Source organism: Myodes glareolus, chromosome 25 (assembly GCF_982192425.1).
Source record: "Myodes glareolus chromosome 25, mMyoGla1.1, whole genome shotgun sequence".
Classification (NCBI taxonomy): domain Eukaryota; kingdom Metazoa; phylum Chordata; class Mammalia; order Rodentia; family Cricetidae; genus Myodes; species Myodes glareolus.
Genome location: NC_142050.1, coordinates 12,228,450 through 12,247,947, shown reverse-complemented (window position 1 = coordinate 12,247,947; position 19,498 = coordinate 12,228,450). Strand labels below are relative to the sequence as shown.

The 19,498-nt window shown below is 38.7% G+C and overlaps 1 protein-coding gene across 1 annotated transcript; it reads left to right on the top strand.

The window, feature by feature from the left end:
* The first annotated feature begins 17,238 nt into the window (after positions 1 to 17,238).
* Smim30 (small integral membrane protein 30) lies at positions 17,239 to 19,284 on the top strand. The gene is made up of 3 exons (XM_048448978.3): positions 17,239 to 17,318; positions 17,647 to 17,739; positions 18,158 to 19,284. Exon 3 carries the CDS (start codon positions 18,187 to 18,189, stop codon positions 18,364 to 18,366), a length of 180 nt encoding a protein of 59 aa, XP_048304935.1. The 5' UTR covers positions 17,239 to 17,318; positions 17,647 to 17,739; positions 18,158 to 18,186; the 3' UTR covers positions 18,367 to 19,284.
* The last annotated feature ends 214 nt before the right edge of the window (positions 19,285 to 19,498 follow it).

Here is a 19,498-nt window from a genome sequence, read left to right as displayed (position 1 = left end):
GTAGATTTCTCCATCATGATCTTGACCTCCCTTGCTCATATATTCCCTCCTCCCTCTCTTCGATTAGATTCCTGAAGCTTGGCCTGGTGCTTGGTTATAGATATCTGAATCTGATCCTGTCAGTTGTTAATGAAGGCTCTATGATGATAGTTGGAGAACTCTAATTACACTCTAATTACAGGGGAAGGAGGGTTCCTTCTCTGTTATTGCTAGGAGTCATAGTTAAGGTCATCCTTGTGAATTCTTGGGGATTTCCCTAGCATCAGGTTTCTCGCTAAGCTCATGGTGGCTCTGCCTTTCAAGATCTCCCTTTCATTGCTCTCCCACTCTGTTCCTCTTCCAGCTCGACCATTTCATTTCTTCATATTCTCATCTCTCATTCCCTCCTCTTTACCATCCCTCATGCCCCCAGTTTACCCAGGAAATCTCATCTAATTCCCCTTCTCAGAGCAATCCGTGTGTCCCTCTTAAGGTCTTCCTTGTTACCTAGCTTTCTTGGATCTGTGGGTTGTAGTCTAGTATCCACTTATGAGTGAGTACAAACTGTGTTTGTCTTTCTGAGTCTGGATTATCTCACTCAGGATGATTTTTTTCTCAGGTTGATAGTTTCACCCATTTGCCTGCACATTTCATGGTATCATCTTTTACAGCTGAGTAGTACTCCATTTGTAAATATAACACATTTTCTTAATTCATTCTTCAGTTGAGGGGCATCTAGGTTGTTTCCAGGTCTGACTTCTATGAAATTTGTTGAGCAAATGTTCTTGTGGTATTCTTGGGCATACTTTGGGTAAATACCCTGGAGTGGTATTGCTGGGTCTTGAGGTAGACTGAGTCCCAATTTTCTGAGAAACCACCATACTTATTTCCAAAGTGGCTGTACAAGCTTCCACTTCCACCAGCAGTGGAGGAGTGATCCCCTGACTCTTCAGCCTCTCAACATAAACTTTCCTCAATACTTTTGATTGTGGTCATTCTGACATGTGTAAGATGGCATATCAGAGTCATTTTGATTTGTGTTTTCCTGATAATTAAGGATGATGAGCAATTCATTAAATGCCTTTTGGCCATTTAAGATTCTGCTGAGAATTCACTGTTGAACTTTGTACCCAATTTTTATTGGATTATTTTGTATTTTGATGACTAGTTTCTTGAGGTCTTTATGTACTTTGAAATATCAGCCTTCTGTCAAGTGTAGGGTTGGTAAAGATCTTTCACATTCTGTAGGCTGTTGTTTTGTCTTGTTGACTATGTTCTTTACCTAACAGAAGCTTCTTGGTTTCAATGGGTCTCATTTATTAATTGAAGATTTCAGTGTCTGTGCTACTAGTACTATATTTAGGAAGTAGTCTCCTGTGTCATTGCAGTCAAGGCTACATCCCACTTTCTCTTCTACCATGTTCAATGTAACTGGATTTATGTTGAGGTATTTAATCCATTGGAACTTGAGTTTTGTGCTTGGGGATAGATATGGATCAATTTGCAATCTTCTACATGTTGAGATATAACAGTTATAACAGCACCACTTGTTAAAGATGCTTTTCTTTTTCAATTGTACCATTTTGACTTCCTTGTCAAAAAAAAATCACATATTCACAGGTGTGTGGATTAATGGCAGGGTCTTCCGTTCAATCCCTTTGGTCCGTGTGCCTGCTTTTATGCCAGTCCAACCTGTTTTTATTACTATAGCTCTATAGTAAAGCCTGAAGTCATAGATGTACACCTTAAGCTTTATGGCATACCTGGAATTGGAATGATCATTGCCTGGAGACTTCTTCCTAAACTATACTGCTTTAAATTTGCTGACAATTAACTTTCTGGAAAGAGACTACCTGGTGTCTGATCCAAGTTGATAAAGTCGAACTGAACCAAGTTTTTATTGCTCAACTCCTCACAGTCACTTCCTGCATGGATACCTGCAGCCCCCCAAGACCTCTGACACAGGCCTGGCCTCAACAGCTATTCTTAGCCAAGAAGGGAAAATCCACAACACCTTCCTTGTATCCTTGGTATGCAAAACCAGAACCACTTGATTGAAACTGTCCAGTTCTGCTACATGTTGGGCCTAGAGCTTGATTCCCTCCTTCAGTTGAGGTTGCACCAGCTTTCTATTGGTGATGGCTTCCTTCACTACTTAAGTTTTCCTTTAACCCACTTTTGCAAATTGGAATCTTAACTGGATGGGATCTTATCTTAAGGTTTCCACTCTCTTTATTCCACTTAGCATCAAGATTTTCTTTAAACTTTTATCTCCTTGAATACAGGACTTAGCACCATTACAATTTCTGATGTTACTTTTCCCCATTCTCCTTTCCTTCTCAAACTGAACATTTTATACGTCTTTTGTGCAGCTTATTTCCTTCCATTACAGACCTATATAGCAGTGATTACTAATAACCACATGACACAGTCAGTAGGTTGTCTTGAAATCCTTGTCTATGTCATTAATCAAAAACTCTTTAATTTAGCCTCGGGCAAATTTTCAGGACAAGTGCAAAAAGCAGCCACATTCTTTGCCATACTATCTCAAGAATGGTTTCTAGGCTGCTTGCTATTATCATTACCCCTGAAGTTTATGATGGGGTACACATTGTACACATTGCCTTCCATACTATTGTATGTTCCTACTAGGATGGATCATTAAACTCCAGTTAAAACATTCATCTGTTTTTCTAGACCACAGGTCTACCTTCCACCAAAAGGCAGAATGGTCAGTCCTGCCAGAGCAATACCCCACTCCTGGTATCAGCTTCTGTCTTACTCACTGCTTTATTGATGTGAAGAGACACCATGGCCAAAACAATTCTTATAAAAAGAAAGCACGTAATTGAGGGCTTGTTTATAGTTTCAGAGGTGAGTCCATTTTCATCATGGTGAGAAGCGTGGCAACAGGGCGGACGGCGTAGTGCTGGAGAAGTAGCTGAGAGCTAAATCTGTTTTTTTTTAAATTTACTTATTTATTTATTTATAAAAATTTCCACTTCCTCCCCTCCTCCCAATACCCTCCCATTCTCCCCACTCCCTCTCCTCCTCCCTCTCCAGTCCTAAGAGCAGTCAGGGTTTCCTAACCTTGTGGGAAGTTCAAGTTCCTCCCGCCTCCCTCCAGGTCTAGGAAGGTGAGCATCCAAACAGACTAGGATCCCAAAAAGTCAGTACATGCAGACGAAACAAGACTCAGTGCCATTGTCAATGACGTCTCAATCAGCCCCCATGTCAGCCACATTCAGAGAATCCGGTTTGATCACATGCCCCTTCAGTCCCAGTCCAGCTGGCCTTGGTGAGCTCTCATAGGTCAGTCCCCTTGTATCAGGGGGTGAACACACCCCTCGCGGTCCTGACTTCCTTTTTCATGTTCTTTCTCCTTCTGCTCCTCATTTGGACCTTGGAGTCTCAGTCCAATGCTCCAATGTGGGTCTCCGTCTCTATCTCCATCCATCGTCGGATGAAGGTTCCCTCTGATCCTGTCTTCCTTGTTCATGTTCTCCCTCCTTCTGCTTCTCATTTGGACCTAGGGAGTTAAGTCCAGTGTTCCAATGTGTGTCTCTGTCTCTATCTCCATCCATCGCCAGATGAAGGTTCTATGGTGAAAAACAATGACATCCTGAATTTTGCATGCAAATGGATGGAAATAGAAAACGCTTTACTGAGTGAGGTAACCCAGACCCAAAAAGAGGAATATGGTATGTACTCACTCATAAGTGGATTCTAGTCATAATTAAAGGTCTTTGAGCCTCTAATTCGTGATCCTAGAGAAACTAAATAAGAAGGTGAACCTGAAGAAAATCATGTACTTATCCTCCTGGATATTGGAAGTAGACAAGATTGCCAGGCAAACTTGGGTGCACGGCGGGGGGGGGGGGGGTGGAAGTAAGGGGAGATGGTTAGAGAGAAAGGAGAGGGGGAGGATTGGGGATGACTTGAGGGAATGGGATGGGGGAGGGAGGAAGGATGGATATGGGAGTAGGGAGGTATATATCTCAACTAAGGGAGCCATTTTGGGGTTTGCAAGAGTGTAGATTCTGGAGGGGTTCCCACGCCCAAGGAGAGGTCCCCAGATTGTTCCCTGGGCAGCAGAGGAGAGGGTGTCTGAACTGGCCTTGGCCCATAACCATACTGATGAATATTTTGCATATCACCATAGAACCTTCATCTGAGAGCTAAATCTTGATCTATAGACATCAGGCGGAGAGAAACACAAAGCCTGGTGTGAGCTTTTGAAACCTCTAAGCCCATCTATGTATGAGGCATAGAGTTTTTCACGTTCACAGATAAGCACTAGGAGAACCAGGAATATTAAACATGTTGAGGTGCTTTTTCAAAGAAGGGCGGCATAACCTGTTATTCACCCGGAAGTCTGGGAGCAGATGTGACCTGAATGAATTTGTGTAGCCAAGAACACACCAGATTCTTCCGCAGACCCTGATCATGAGCTTGTTTCTCTCAATCTATAAAACCTAACTTTATTGAAGGCATCACATGTAGTCATCTACAGAACCAGTCTTTGTGGTACGTGTCACTTGTACTTCACAGAATTTTAAAATAGTCCCCTTTACTTAGCTTACTTTGTACTTCATTGTACATACAAGATTGAGTTAATTATCATCAGAAAAGTTTTCATTAAACTGTGATGTATATATATATATATATATATATATATATATATATATATATATGCCTAGAATAAACTATTTGAGGTCAAATTTTTGAAGTTTAAACTAATACCACCTACTTAGTCAACTTAGTCATAAATTAGTGATGAATAACACTGTCTTCCTGCCTTTCATGAATCATTACTTTGCTGGCTCTTGTGATCACAGAGATTCCCTCATTCCACCCTGTTCCCCTCTGGTAACACACTTCCTCCAACAAAACAACATCCCCCAATCCTTCTAAACATTCTTCAATAGTGCCACTCTCTGATGACTAAGCATTCAAATATGTAAGGGTATGGGTACCATTCTTAATCAAATCACCAGAGTTGTATTGTGAATCATCTTTTTCTTCTAATCAAACTACATTTCCACATTTTATTAAGTGTAAGTTATGGAGAGCTCTTCTCAAAAAAAGGAAAAAGGAAAGAAAAATAAAACCTTCTTACAAAACTCTTCATCTCAGAGTTAGTTTTATTTCTAATCTAAAGCTCAGCTCAATAAATGTGGGAATTATCATGGTAGCTTTGCTGACTTCCCCTGTGCTAATCCTGGTAACACTTTCAGTCTTCCATATTTAACGGGGATGACACAGCATAACCCACCTCTAACTGGCTGCAATTCTATGTAACTGTAAAAAATGTTAGGAAATAATGCATCAGGATTAAGCTTTATTTAATTCATATAATTTATCCTGATCAACTTTGAGTGCTTAACAAAAAAAGATGATTTTAATCACTAATTACAAAAGTAGTAATTACAATTTCTAGATGAAATTCTATTTGAAAGAGCATAAAAGGATAATAAAAGCAATTTGTCTGCAATAGATCACCATGACTCAGAGATATGGGAAATGTATTTTGCTTGACTTGTAAAGATCTAGTATGGCTTTTTCTGGTCAAAAGACAAAGACTGAATACAACAGTAACTGTGCTTCATGTTCTTAATCTCATAAAGGCTCCTCTGAAAGTCAATGAAAGGTTGCTATGGAATCAGTCATTTATCCCATGCACTTCTCAGTCCATGGAGTGTAAAATGATCCTAGCTTTGGGCATTTTCTTTTTTTTGGTCTTTTTGCCTTTTTGCGGTCATGTGTTTGCTTTGCATACTGTTTTGGTAATAACATTTTGAGTTGAGGCCTTACCTTCTTTTGAGACTAGATAAAGAAAACACAAATAAAATTACCAGATAAATCAAGATAAAACAAGAACAAGTGATAAGAAAATAAAATTTTCACATATTTTTAGAAATAGAGGGGGAAGGGAGGTTTATCAACAAAAATGAGTCTTGTTTCCTTTAGGCAAAATTTTTCTCACATACAGATACATCACTAAGTTGACAGTCATTTCCTAAAACTAAATGGCAGGACTCTACCCTTAAGAGAAAACAGAAAGACACAAATGTAAAACAGACTCTTCTGTTTGTTTTCAGGCTCTAGAGCTGAGTCAGAATTTACCAGAGAACTTGACCTCTAGCTGGATCTGGGTTGTGTCTTCGGGTTTGTGCTCCTTCAGATTTTGATTCCTTAAGTAGCCAAGCAAGCACTGGATTGCATGAAAAGCACCAGACACGTTTGGGTGCTCATATGTTCAGAAGTCAAACCTACTTTGGGAACAAGGAATTTAATCATTCAGAATGATTAAAAATCAAAGCACCCCACTTCCAAGAGAAGCACAATCTGAAATTTAGAAGACAGAACAATAAAAAAAAAAAAACTACAGTGGTCTAAGATCTTACTATCTAGAAAGTTCACTATCTTGCTAGGCACAAGTCTGTTTAAATCACTTTTTAAATAGCTGCCCACAAAGCTTGGTGAGTGTCCATAAGAATTCCATTTGGGGCCTGGGGATGCGGCTCAACACTTAGGAGAACTTGCTGCACTTGTTGAAAACCTGGGGAAGTTTCTCTGCACCGACATGACAGCTGGCAAGCATCTCTACCTCCAGTTCCAGGAGATAAAAAGTCCTCTTCTGACTTCTGAGGGTGCTTACTAGGAAGTGGTGCACATATGCATACCCAAACATACACAAACATACACATAAAATAAATAAATATTTTCCCAAATTAATTTCTAGGACTTTCTACATTCTAAAGCATAATCAAGATTATGTTTTGTTTCTCAGATTATAGGGTTTTCAGGAGTCTAAACAAAACACAGGATATTCATCTATTCACCTAAGTCTCCATTCTAGTTAATAAAATAAATAATAATATAGGCTATATATAATATATGAATGCTATTAATATATGTAAAATATTTTAAAAATTTCTCTTCAAAGATAGAGAAAAAAGTCCAGTTTTCTTCATAACTTGAAATAAAGATTGGACTGAGGATAGTTTGGTGTAGGAGGTCCTACTGTCTTTGCGTTGTTTTCATTGGCTAATAAAGAAACTGCTTTGGGCCTGTTGATAGGGCAGAACTTAGGTAGGCAGGGAAAATTTAATGGCATGCCAGGAGAAAGAAGGCAGAGTCAGGGAGAGACGTTATGGAGTCACCACCAGAGTCAGACATGTTGAATCTTTGCCAGTAAGCCACTGCCATGTGGTGATATATAGATTAATAGAAATGGGTTAAACAAGATGTGAGAGTTAGCCGATAAGAGGCTAAAGTTAATGGGCCAAGCAGTTATCTAATTAATACAATTTCGGTATGCTTATTTCGGGGCTAAACTTGCTGGGCAGCTGAGATTAATAAGAGGCCTTTCCTGCAAGAGTAGTTCGGTGGTATAGCGAAAGGGTATAGTGAGGGCAAAACTTAGCATGTTCAAGAGTTTAGGTTTCATCTTCAACAATGAAGAAAAAACTTCTTCCCACCTTAGTCTCCCCAGTTTAGGTGTTATAAACATGCATCAATCACCACATCATCAGAAATAATTCTTTGTAATGAAAAAAACAGGTTCAGGACTTGAAACTGGGAGAGAGGAAGTGGTAAGACAATCAGGGAACATCTGGTCCAGAGAAATCAGCTAGGACATCTATTTCAAAAACCTTGTTAAGGTCTGAATCTTTTTACATCTTAGTTACATGTTCATCAATCAAACCTTCTGACTGATCAATTCACTGTGACTCACCATGACAACCAATTCTATGTTAGACTCAGAATTATTTATCCTTTCATTGAATTATAACACATATATTATTTTTAGCAATGAGTAAAAGTTATTTATAACAAATCCAATTTTCTCCTTTGGGACCACGACTCCTATGGATAGAGACACAGATGATCTCACTGAGTCTTCTTATTCCTTTCTGGTCATTTTCCTTATACGCCTATTTTAAGACCTTGAGTTGCGTCACATTCCCAGTTAATACCTAGCTTTTAATGTTTGTATTAACATGGAGAACCCATGAAGGCACCATACTGCTGGGCATAGTATGGTCTAGAAAGAACAGCCCAAACATTATTGCCCTGTTCGAGTATTACACATCTTATTACTAAAGCCAGGAATTACAGTCACTGCTTTTAGGGCTATGTCACACAGTTAATTCAAATAAAGCTTTATAGTGACTAAAATTTTAACATCTTAGAAGTTAAAGATATTCAATAGCAATTTAGTAAGCATTTATGGGCCCAAGAACTACTTTATCTGCCACTAGCTGTGTGACAAGAACACTTGTTAGAGCTACTTGATTTTTATAATAGGATAACTATCTTGCTACTTGCTGATCTCAGTTTCAAAGCATATGGATGGGCCCTCACCCAGTAGTTCAGCATGCCAGCTCTCCAGGTTATCCAGCTCCTTCCAAAATCCTGCTGAGTGGGAAATGTTTACTGAAACTAGGCCCAGGACCTTCTAAATTCAGAGTTTGCTTAGCAATCTCACAAGAAAGGTGTCTCTTTGGGCGCTACGTGGCCACATCTCCATCACCTGTACTGAGTTGCAGTTAATGGCCCCTATGTATGTCTGATAAGAGATTATCATAAGAAATAACCATACAAAATATTAAGCAGTATAATTATTTTGTTTTTATCTTTTATTTCTGTAAGGCAAGGTCTTGCCATGTTACCCAAATTGACCTCAGTCTCCTAAGAGCTAGTGTTATAGACATGAACTGCCACACCCAGGCAATCACTGTTATTTCTAATGGATGAAGATGTTGCCCATTTGTTCGGAGCTGATTTCAGTGCTAAACTCTTGGTTTTCCTGAAGCAGTTGGCTCTAATGATGGAAAGCATCAGGATGGCTTCAGACTTATAAGACACAATTACTATGGAGAAAAGTCTAACAATGAAAACAGGAAAATGCCATTTGATATCTTTACAAATCAGAATGAAGCACTTGTATTTGCTACTTCCTCAACTAAAAACGTGGTCCTCGGAGTAAGATGATTAACGACTACTTGGGCCTTATAAAAATTTGTAGTTAATTAAGCTAATTAGCATTATTCAGTTGTCTCTAGTTATGTGCTTCTTAATCTCCCTGGGTAAACTGGTTTTCCTCAGTGACAAAATTTTAAATATCACATGGATGTAAAAACTCCTTGGAGAATTTGTTATAAAGTTTTATCCCCCCCAACATGAGCTTCCCTTATAACTATGATGCAAACGATCCCAGAACACACTGATTGTGGATACCTTGAATAGACTGTCATTCTTCCCTGTGGACCATGCTGTCGCTATAAATTTATTTGATGCCTGATGAATATAGGCAGATAGACTATCCTACCAAGGGTCTTACTGAGAAGATGAAAGAATCTTGTCCCTGTTCTTACCTTGCACACCACCTTCTCTTTACACTCCCTAGTGTCCACAGTTATGATCTCAAAGGCACAACCTTATGCAGACTGTAAAATGGAAGGCCACTACTCATTTTGACTAACCTGAGACGCGAGAGTTTAAAATGCTTTAAAACGAGTACAAATGAAACTGAACAGTGCTGCATGGGACTTTCTCTATGTGGTATCAGCTGTTATCTTTTTTATTGATATCATCTAGTCCACCTCTGAAAGAGAAATTTACTAACAGAAAATATGACAACTTCCTTGAGTAAAACTGTTTTTCAAGGAAGCAAGTCTTTTAGCATAACCGATACAACTCAGGAACATTTAAAATTAACATAATATGACCTTAGCTCATTTGTCATGATTCACTCTCCTATACTATTTGCATTTTCTCTTCTTTGTGATTTTAATTTTGTAAACTTCATGCTGTCTGTCTCCATGGTTACCAGCTCTTAATCATAATGAACACCTGGTCTATACTGAGGAATTAATATTTCTTTATGAGCTGCACACACTAAATTGTTCACAGCCTCCTACTCTTGTAGATACCAGCCATAGATCCAGTGTTCCAGCAAAGGCTTCCAAGGTGTTTCTGCATCTTTATGAATTCTGTATACTACAGAAACATGGCAATTTTTGTGATAGTTAAGAATTGGAAACACATCACAATCCATGTTTTATTGTATTTCTTTATGTCGAATTTAAACATACTTAATTTTTAAAGCAATTTATATGTATTTATCAAATTTTATTCCAAATAAATTAGGTGAATGCTAACACTGACTCTCACACACATATCTCTATCTATACATATCTCTATCTATATCTATAGATAGATATAGATATATAGGTAGATATAGATATATATAGGTAGATAGATATAGAGATATGTATAGATAGAGATATGTGTGTGTAAGAGAAATCTAAATTTGTCATCAAATAACAGGGGAGACAAAGCCTCAGCTAGATTTTCTTGCCACCAATTGAAATCTCCAGTGCTACGATGGGTTACATCTAATTGAGTTCTTGGCCAAAGAGGCCCTTCAGTAACCACTAAACAATACAGGCAATTGTGAAGGTTAGTGGCGCTTTTCTACAAACTAATGGTTAAATTCTGTTGTTGAAGAAAATCTACGTAACTCATTGGACACAGGAAAATTGAACTGTTATCTACCTAGAGCCTTCCCCACTACTGACTAGTGTTCAGGTATTGGGCAATAATCAGCATATTACTACAGAAAAAAAGTAAACACCACCCCAGCTACAAACCCTTCAGTCTACAATGGTGACTGCTTGTATAACAAACTGGTGGAATAGTGGCACGTTGTAAAAGTAAACAATTACTCTCTGATACCAGATTTCTAGACCAGTTCATGAGATGGAACTCTTTCCTGTCACTGTTTGGGTGGCCAAGAACCTGAGAATACATAGGCCAGGGACCTAGTAGAAAACCAAACACTACTGTCATTTTAAAGGAGGAGAGCACTAACATGACTCCTACTAACATTCTGTTAGGATACTCATAGGTCAGTGTCGGGCTCAGTTATCTTTGCAGAAGCTTCTTCCTGGAGTAGATGAAACAAAGACAGAGAACCATAACTGGCCAAGGTGCAGAGAGCAACAAATTTTGGACACTCAATCCTAAATATTATGTTTCCATAAAATCACTCCCCTCAGAACACAGGAAACTTTGCAAAAGAAGAGGTGGAAATATTTTAAAACAAGTGGGAACGGTGGACACAAAGGATACAAGAATTTCTGAACACAACAGGGCTGACACACTTGAACTCACAGAGACAGCTGAGCATGCACAAGGCCTACAGAGGTCTAAGTCATATGAGGCTCCATTGCTTAGGGGAGAGGGAAAATCATGATTATGTTATGTTATATGAAAAAATAAAACCTATTTCCTTGCTGGGCAGCAGTGGTGCATGCCTTTAATCCCAGCACTCAGCAGGCAGAAGAAGGTAGATCTCTATGAGTTTTAAGGCCAGCTTGGTCTACAAAATGAGTTCTAGGATTAGCTAAGGCTATTATACAGAGAAAAACTTCTCAAAAAACAAAAATATCTGTTTTCAATTTTAAAAAGGAAAAATAAATAAATAAAATAAAACGTGTATAAGGCTGTGCATGTAGCTCAGTTGGCTGAATTCTTACTATAGTTCATAAAGCCCAAGGTTTAATTGCCAATATTTAATGCAGAGAAAAGCAGACAGGGTGACAAATGCTGCAATACCAACAATCTGGAGTTAAAGACAGGAGGATTGGGAGAAATTCAGGTCATCCTGTAATATCCCCAATCTGGATGTGGAGATGTAGGAGGACTGGTAGAAGTTAAAGGTCATCCTTGGCTACACAGTGAGTGGGTCATCTGTTGACTACATGAGACACTGTTGCAAAAGAAAAACATTTTTGCCAGGTTTTCTGAATTCATAAAAATGTGATGACTATTGCTCAAAGGTTGTATGACCTTAAACAAATTGGTTAAGCATTATTTAATTCTTTCATCTGAAATGGGATAATAATAGTATGTATATCATTCAATTATCTAAAGAATAAAGATGTTAATATTTGCTAATGTGTGAAAATAGTTTCTGTTATATATTAGTTACCATTTTAAGAATTTGTTAATACTGTGTTTGTTTGTCTGTATCTTGGTTACCTCTCTCTGGATGTTTTTTTCTGGCTTCATCCATTTGCCAGCAAATTTCATGATATCATTGTTTTTTACAGCTGAGTATACTCCATTGTGTAAATGTACCACATTTTCTTTATCCATTCTTCAGTTGAGGGAGATCTAGGTTGTTTTCAGATTCTAGCTATTACAAATAATGCTGTTATTAACATTGCCAAAGAAATGTCCTTGTGGTACGATTGATCATCCTTTGGGTATATGTCCAAGAGTGGTATCACTGGATCTTGAGATAGATTTATTACCAATTTTCTGAGAAACCACCATACTGATTTCCAAAGTGGCTGTACAAGTTTGCACTACCGCCAGCAGTGGAGGAGTGTTCTCCTTACTCCACATCCTCAGTATTTTTGATCCTACCTTTCAGGTTTTGTTCACTCCCCATGGGAGGCCTTACCCTTTGGGAGCAGTATATGGGTGGTGGGCTGGAGGGAGCCGGGGTGACAGGGCAGGAGGGAGAATTATGGTTAGAATGCACAACGAAAATTTAAAAAAATATATAAAAGAATTTGTTAAGGATAAATGTCAAACAATCTTTCCGCATGGTACATTTTAAATGTAGTTTATGCCTGTAGTGGAATCATTGTAAACAAAGAGCTGGTTGTAGGTTGTGCTCTTGGAGGATGCTAGAACATTTGGGCCTTTTGCAGGGGCAGCAGGGCTATCTCCTTGGAAAAAGTCTTAGTAAGGGATATTATTGCTATTTTGAAATATCATAGCCAAAATAAATGTGGGGAAGAAGAGGTTCATTTCACTAGCAGTTCTACATAACAGTTCATCATCAAAAGCAGTGAGGATAGAAACTCACACAGGGCAGGAACCTGGTAGCATGAACTGATAAAGAGGCCCCAGAGGAGAGCTGCTTACTGGCTTCCTCTCTATAGTTTGCTCAGTCTGCTTTCTCATAAAACCTAGGACCATCAGCGAAAGATGGTACCACCCACAATGGGATATATATATATATATATATATATATATATATATATATATTCTATAGGCTTGCCTACAGTCAGGTCTCATGGGGGCATTTCTTTCTATTGAGGCTGTCTCCTTTCTGTTCACTTGACTGTGTGCCATGCTGATATAAAACTATCCAGCCAATAAAGGGAATGTGGGACTCCAGTCTCTTTCTCTGCCTTCCCATTGAGCAGCACAAGCTCATCCAGGTTTCCCCATCGGCTTTCATATGACACAGCCAAGAGAGAGGGTCCTCATCAGAACTGAGATTCCAGCTCTATGTCCTTAAACCTATAAAACTATGATACAAATGGATATGTTCTCTTTATAAAGCTAGTTGCCCTAAGTACTTCATTATAGCAACTGAAAGCTGACTGATATATTCCAAATAGTACAAAACCATTGTATTAAGCAGACCTCTAATAGTTCCGTTCTGTTGTTAAGAATAATCCATAGTCGGTGACTATATAAAGGGATTTTATATTCCACTTCCTTAAATCTGCATTGTCATTCCCATGAAGATCGGTAACATGAAAAGGCTGGGCTTGTTGGGGTTTTTCTGTCCTGCCCAGTTCCCCCAGCTGTTTAGTTCCAAAGTAAAATCACACAAGAGATCTCTATAAGTTATAATGCTGGTTGGCCCATTAGGTCAGGCTTCTTACTGGCTAACTCTCACATCTCGATTAACCCATTTTTGTGATCTATGTTAGCCATGTGGCTCAGTACCTTTTTCAGTGGGGCAGCTCACATCCTGCTGCTTCGGTGATCTGGGAAGGAGTGGGAGAAATCAACTTCCTTCTCCCCAGAATTCTCCTGCTCTCTTTGCATCATTTCCACTTCCTGTCTGGTTTTCCTGCCTACACCTCCTGCCTGGCCAATCAGCGTTTATTTAAAACATGATTGACAGAATACAGACAATTCTCCCACACCAAAGATCAACTGTAACTTCAACATCAATAAGATGAATATTCTCATCTCTCACCCAGTTAGGATGAGGCATGCCCACAGACAACCTACTCTGTACAATTCCCAGGTGGATGTTGATTGCATCATGTTGACAACTTGATTCACATATCACCATAGTTCATTGATAAGACAGGACCACATCTTCGATGGCGCTAGATGATACCTGAATCTACATACTGAATGACTATTTAGCTTACATATGACTCTATAAACTACTACTACAAGAGGAACTGAGACTCAGCAAGTCCTGCAGTTGGTTCATTGCATTTTGTTTTCTTTTGACCAACTGTATAGCTTTTTAAAAGGTGACTTAATCCTCTCTGGTTACTCTAATGATTAATTATCCTAACACAATGGTCTCAGTGACAAATATCCATTATTAATGAAAAATACTGACTAACTCTAGGTTAGTTCCTTTTAATTATGAAATTTCACTAACATGTTTCTACTCACTTGGTTTGGCTCAAGTGCTAATGAGGAAGTCTGGTTTTATGAATTCCCTGACACCCACGATTCACTGCAAAATCCTCACGTAGGCACATTCTGCCTCCTCTGATGGATCCCAGAGGCTTCTTCCCTTCAGGGCCTATCAGTGACTCATTTCTAATGGTTATAAAATAAGCAGAAACCACTTCTCCTTTCTTCTTTAATATTGTTTCTTAGTAACAGCTGATTGGGAAATTTACTTTCCACTGCTAAGTGGCTTATGCAGAGTTCTTTGTCCCTATCACTGGCTACCAGTGTTCTCTATTTTAGTGGGAACAGTATTAGCTTAGATTTCCTGAACTGAAATACAAAATTCTGGATTCTGTCACTCTAAATGTTTAATGTAGTGTTCTAGGTGACCTCAATGAATATATTTTAAGAATGTGGGCAGAGAAAGTAAGTATAGAACATTACATTTAGGATCCTGTTTTAGAGTCTATTGCATCTTATACCCATACAGAAGTCTTATTATTAATAAGATTACATAGAAAAGATATAGGATAACCAACTTTGAATGAAAATTCAAAATTATAGCAGAGTAAGCACCTACATGGATTAGTACAAAAGCAAACTTCTTACTTGTAAGATACTATCTACAATAACCAAAAAAGGTGATTAAATATTAATAGTATTCTGGTATTGTAATATCCTTATTTATTTGTTCACAAAAATACCACAGAGGGTAAATTGCTGAAAACTTAGTCATGAGCACTATGAAAATACTTCTACCTTTTGTGGAATTTTTACTTGAGTGCATTTGTTTACCTCCATAATAAGTTGGGAGGTTCTGTTCAGTTTTGTGTTTTGTTTTCAATGAGATAGAGATGGAAGAAGAGCTTGAACAGAGAGCTCTGTGCCCTGAATGATGTTAAGAATAACTATGACAAATTTGTTGGAAAGTATTACCGGCAGACAAAACAGAAAGGGCAAAATGTCGACTGGGGAAAACAAATTAGCTTCTTTACAAATCAGCCAAACATTAAATGTGAGCAGAATGAAAAGAGGACAGGCATGGTGGCACGGCACCAGAGACAAGTAGAGTGTACTTTGTGTCTTGACAAGTAACTGGAGCCTTTGTCTAATAGGAAGCAACTGGAGTTTTTAAGTAAAAGAGTAAATTACCATTAAAGGAAAACAGACTAGTTAGAGTGGAAAAAAATCAAAGAGAATTAGAAGGGCATCTAATCAGAAAGTGACGTACCAAAAATTCGCCTCAAGTTCCCTGCTAAAGTGGAAACTAATTCGAAAATTTGAAGTCACTTCCCTTTAAAACTGTATCTGTACCTAAAACATCCCCACCCAAAACTGCCCCACTCTTCCACAGACAGGCCAAGTCACTAGTGGATTTCTGACTATAATAACTTCATTCACAAACTCATCGAACTTAAAACTTAGTCAAGAAACATTAGTAAACTCAGAAACAATGTGTGTACAGCTCTAACTTTCATCTGCAGACTTCCATTAGTTGATAGAAATGTGTAAGGAAAAATAAAATCTCCCAAATGAGCACAATGGAATATAGGAGGATATTTTGGGAAAAAAAGAGAAAATTCTATTCCAAAACTAAATGATAATAAAGGTTTACACAGCCAAATGCAGCATAAGACAAATGCAATTAGACAGAATTTGTTAATTAGCGTCAAGGAAACAGCACTAGCAGCCTGTCAGACACCTTGCTTTAAGTGTGTTTGCCACCTCCGGGTCTCCTGAAAAATCTTGGCATATTTATTTAATCAAGTGATTGTTATTAATTAATGTTCCTAAAGCACCTTCCAGGTGTGTAACAAGAACCAGGAGTTTAAATCTTTGCTGTCTAAAGGAAGATACAACTAAGTTTGAAATGGGGTCCCACGACGCAAGAATACATGCTTGGTTATAACATTGACCTGAATGTATCCACTGTATCTGCATGGTCTTTACCAGGGGAGCTTAGTCACCTCTAACTCTGCGTCATTACTAATTAACAATTGGAAGGCGACAGTTTGTCACTAAGTATAAAAGTGTTCAGGCCAGAAGACTAGAAATATTTATAAGGACATCACAGATAATAGACTTCAAGAATCTTTCAAAGCTAATGCTTACAGATGCAAATTAATAATGCTTAAAATACTAATTCGACATCTTAAAATATTGGCGGGCGGGGGGAGGGAGGCATTTGAAGAGTGACTATTCTGAGAGACATGAACTCTGGTTTAGGGCTGAAATCATATTCACTAAACTTGTTTTACACCAAAAATGATTCAATATTTTCCAAAGTTTCTGATTAAGCATATTCCCTTTTGGGGTCTCTCTCTCTCTCTCTCTCTCTCTCTCTCTCTCTCTCTCTCTCTCTCTCTCTGTCTCTCTCTCTCTCTCCTCCCCTCCTCCCTCCTTCCCCTCTTCCCCCTCCGCCCTCATTAGCAGATGCCATTGGGCACATTTGGAGTATGAGGATAGGGATTTTTCTGCTGCAGTATGCTGGAAGGGCCCTGATTTGAAAGCATCCCAAACAGATGGCTCTACTCAGCTACCTCTCGCAGTTACCTCCTCCTTTCAGAGTACCAAAAAGACATATTTACGCATCTAAGAATCCTGTAAAGGGCAGAAAATGCGTGCTGTTGTTTCATGAGTCTTACAAAGAACCCACTAAACCTTTTCTTGGACAAGCACTCAACCTTTCACTAACAGTAAAACAGAAAGGCGCTGTGGGTTAAGCCACACAGCTCGCAGCTTTTGCTCCGGGGTGTCTGTTCGGCAGGCAGCGATCAGAGCCATGCATGACGGGAGTAGGCAGCGGGGATTGTGGGAAATGTAGTCTGGTGACGCTGCCTTGCCCGCCATTCCTGTAATGGCTGCTTTCCGGTCAGGTAGGGTACAAACTCCGCTCCCGGGGATTCCCTGTTTGATTACCCGAGTGTAGTTGTAAAACGCTGCGTTTTTGAGCCCTCCCAGGGCAAATGTACAATTCCTTTCCAGATCTTCGTGTGAACTGTTGGGGAGAATTTGCTTCTAGGCTCGGTTTCGTGTAGAGTCCTCCGTGTGGAAACTAACTTTAAATTTAGTAGTCTCTTTTTGAACGAACTGTTTGGAGTGTTTTCTGTTCTCATTACCTGTTTCTGCCCTTGCACCCGGTTCTTCACTGACTGTAGCTTCCTCTCTAAAATAATGTTTAAATTCTGTTTTCCACTCTAATAGGAGTGTCACTGGTAACCTCTTAGCCTCGGCAGCCGGAGCTCCAAGAAGGGACTGTTTCACTTCGGATAGAATTTTATATATACCCTTGTTTGGGTAAGTTTTATTAATTCCTCGCAGCTTCACATAATTATGTTTTGTGCTGTTTGACTTTTATCAGATTTGTCTAAATTTTCTACATAGGAGACATGCTAAAAAGTGATTTTTACTTGTTAGGGTATTTTACATTTACAAGTGTCATGTGTCTTTTTCCTCTTTTCCTAATAATGGGCAGTCATCCAGTTTCACTTTGGTTGATGCATTTCCTGTTGGAATTGCCAGAGCTAGGGGGTTGTCATGAGATTAATCTAAAATGACTGTCTTTAAGGACACTTCTTTAGCACTGTCATATGTAAAATGACAAACACGGAAATGATTCACAAACTCCAGTTAAAAAAATCGCTGTGTATTTATATCGTCATTCCAAACATTATGGCTTTTTAACACTTCTTTTGTTCCCATGTTTAATTTCTAGGAAAGTTCAGCCCTCAAGATCCCCACATCATGAATTCAGTTTCAACACAATTGATCTTAGTGTTTACTTCACTGCTCTTGATTCTGCCTGTTGTTGAGGCTGTAGAAGCTGGGGATGCAATTGCACTCTTATTAGGCGTGGTTCTCAGCGTTACAGGCATCTGTGCTTGCTTGGGGATATACGCAAGGAAGCGAAATGGACGGATGTGACTTTGAAGGACTCTTCTGAATTAGACTTCAACCTGACCACACTGAAAACCATTGTGCTATGGAGGCCAAACCTAAGGTTTGATCTCTCCTATTCCCAGCAAGAGGGCTGCAGTTATGAGGATGGTTTCACAGCCTTGTTTCTCATAAGATGGGAGTAGTTGGGGTGGGGTGGGAGCGGGGGCTTTTACAATGAAGAGTGCGTGCGCTGATAACATGGCCTATACTTTGTATTTGCTGCTTAGGAAGGCGATCAAAGAGGGCTTCAATTTGCAGAAGTATTATTTCATACTTTCTAAATTGTTAAAGCACATGAAATTGGAAGAAGGAAGTATTTGCCCAGAATCTAGTCAATCAACATTGTTGCTGTATTAATCACTGCCTCTTGAATTCTGTGGGAAACTTTTTCTCCATATTTTTGTTATTGTTTTATTTTATCTTTCTATTTGATACTGAAATTAGATATTAAATAGCCAAAAATTGAAACTTTTATGTCTGAAAAAAATTAACTAAAATGTACTCAACATATCTAATACTAAAATGGAGAAAAGATTTGTTTAAAAAATAACTTTACATTGAACGGCATCTTCTTTGTGAGAAGTACTGTATTGAATACATATCCATCATGCCATAAGTTAATCTGTCTATTTCGGTGTCCTTGTGTTTGTGTGTGGATGAGTTATGTATAAGATAAATAGAGAGATCACAGTGAGAAATGAGCATCTTTGAGGTAGGAGAGGTCTCTACTAGAAAAATCTTCATATACAAAAGGAAGTGTATTGGCCTGTATTGGTTTTGTACACCACCTAAATAAATGGAAACATCTTCTTTGCCATAGTAATTTAAAGAGTCCCATAGCCAACAAATTACCAAGATTTTAAATTCACATTGTTGAACCCTGAATAAATATTTGATTTAAAATTTGTGTTTTGCATGTTATTATAGGTTGAAGAAAAAACTGCTCAAGCCTGTTAGAACTCAAGAGTAACGTCAGGTCTTTCTATTCTAACAAAATTTCAATTCCTAAGTCTTTCTGTATGGCATAGCAGTAGGGAGAGTAGGGCCTGAAGTTCCCTGCTTGGCAAGAGTCTTCAGGCCTTTATTTGATTGAGAAGATTCGGCTGGAATGAAATAG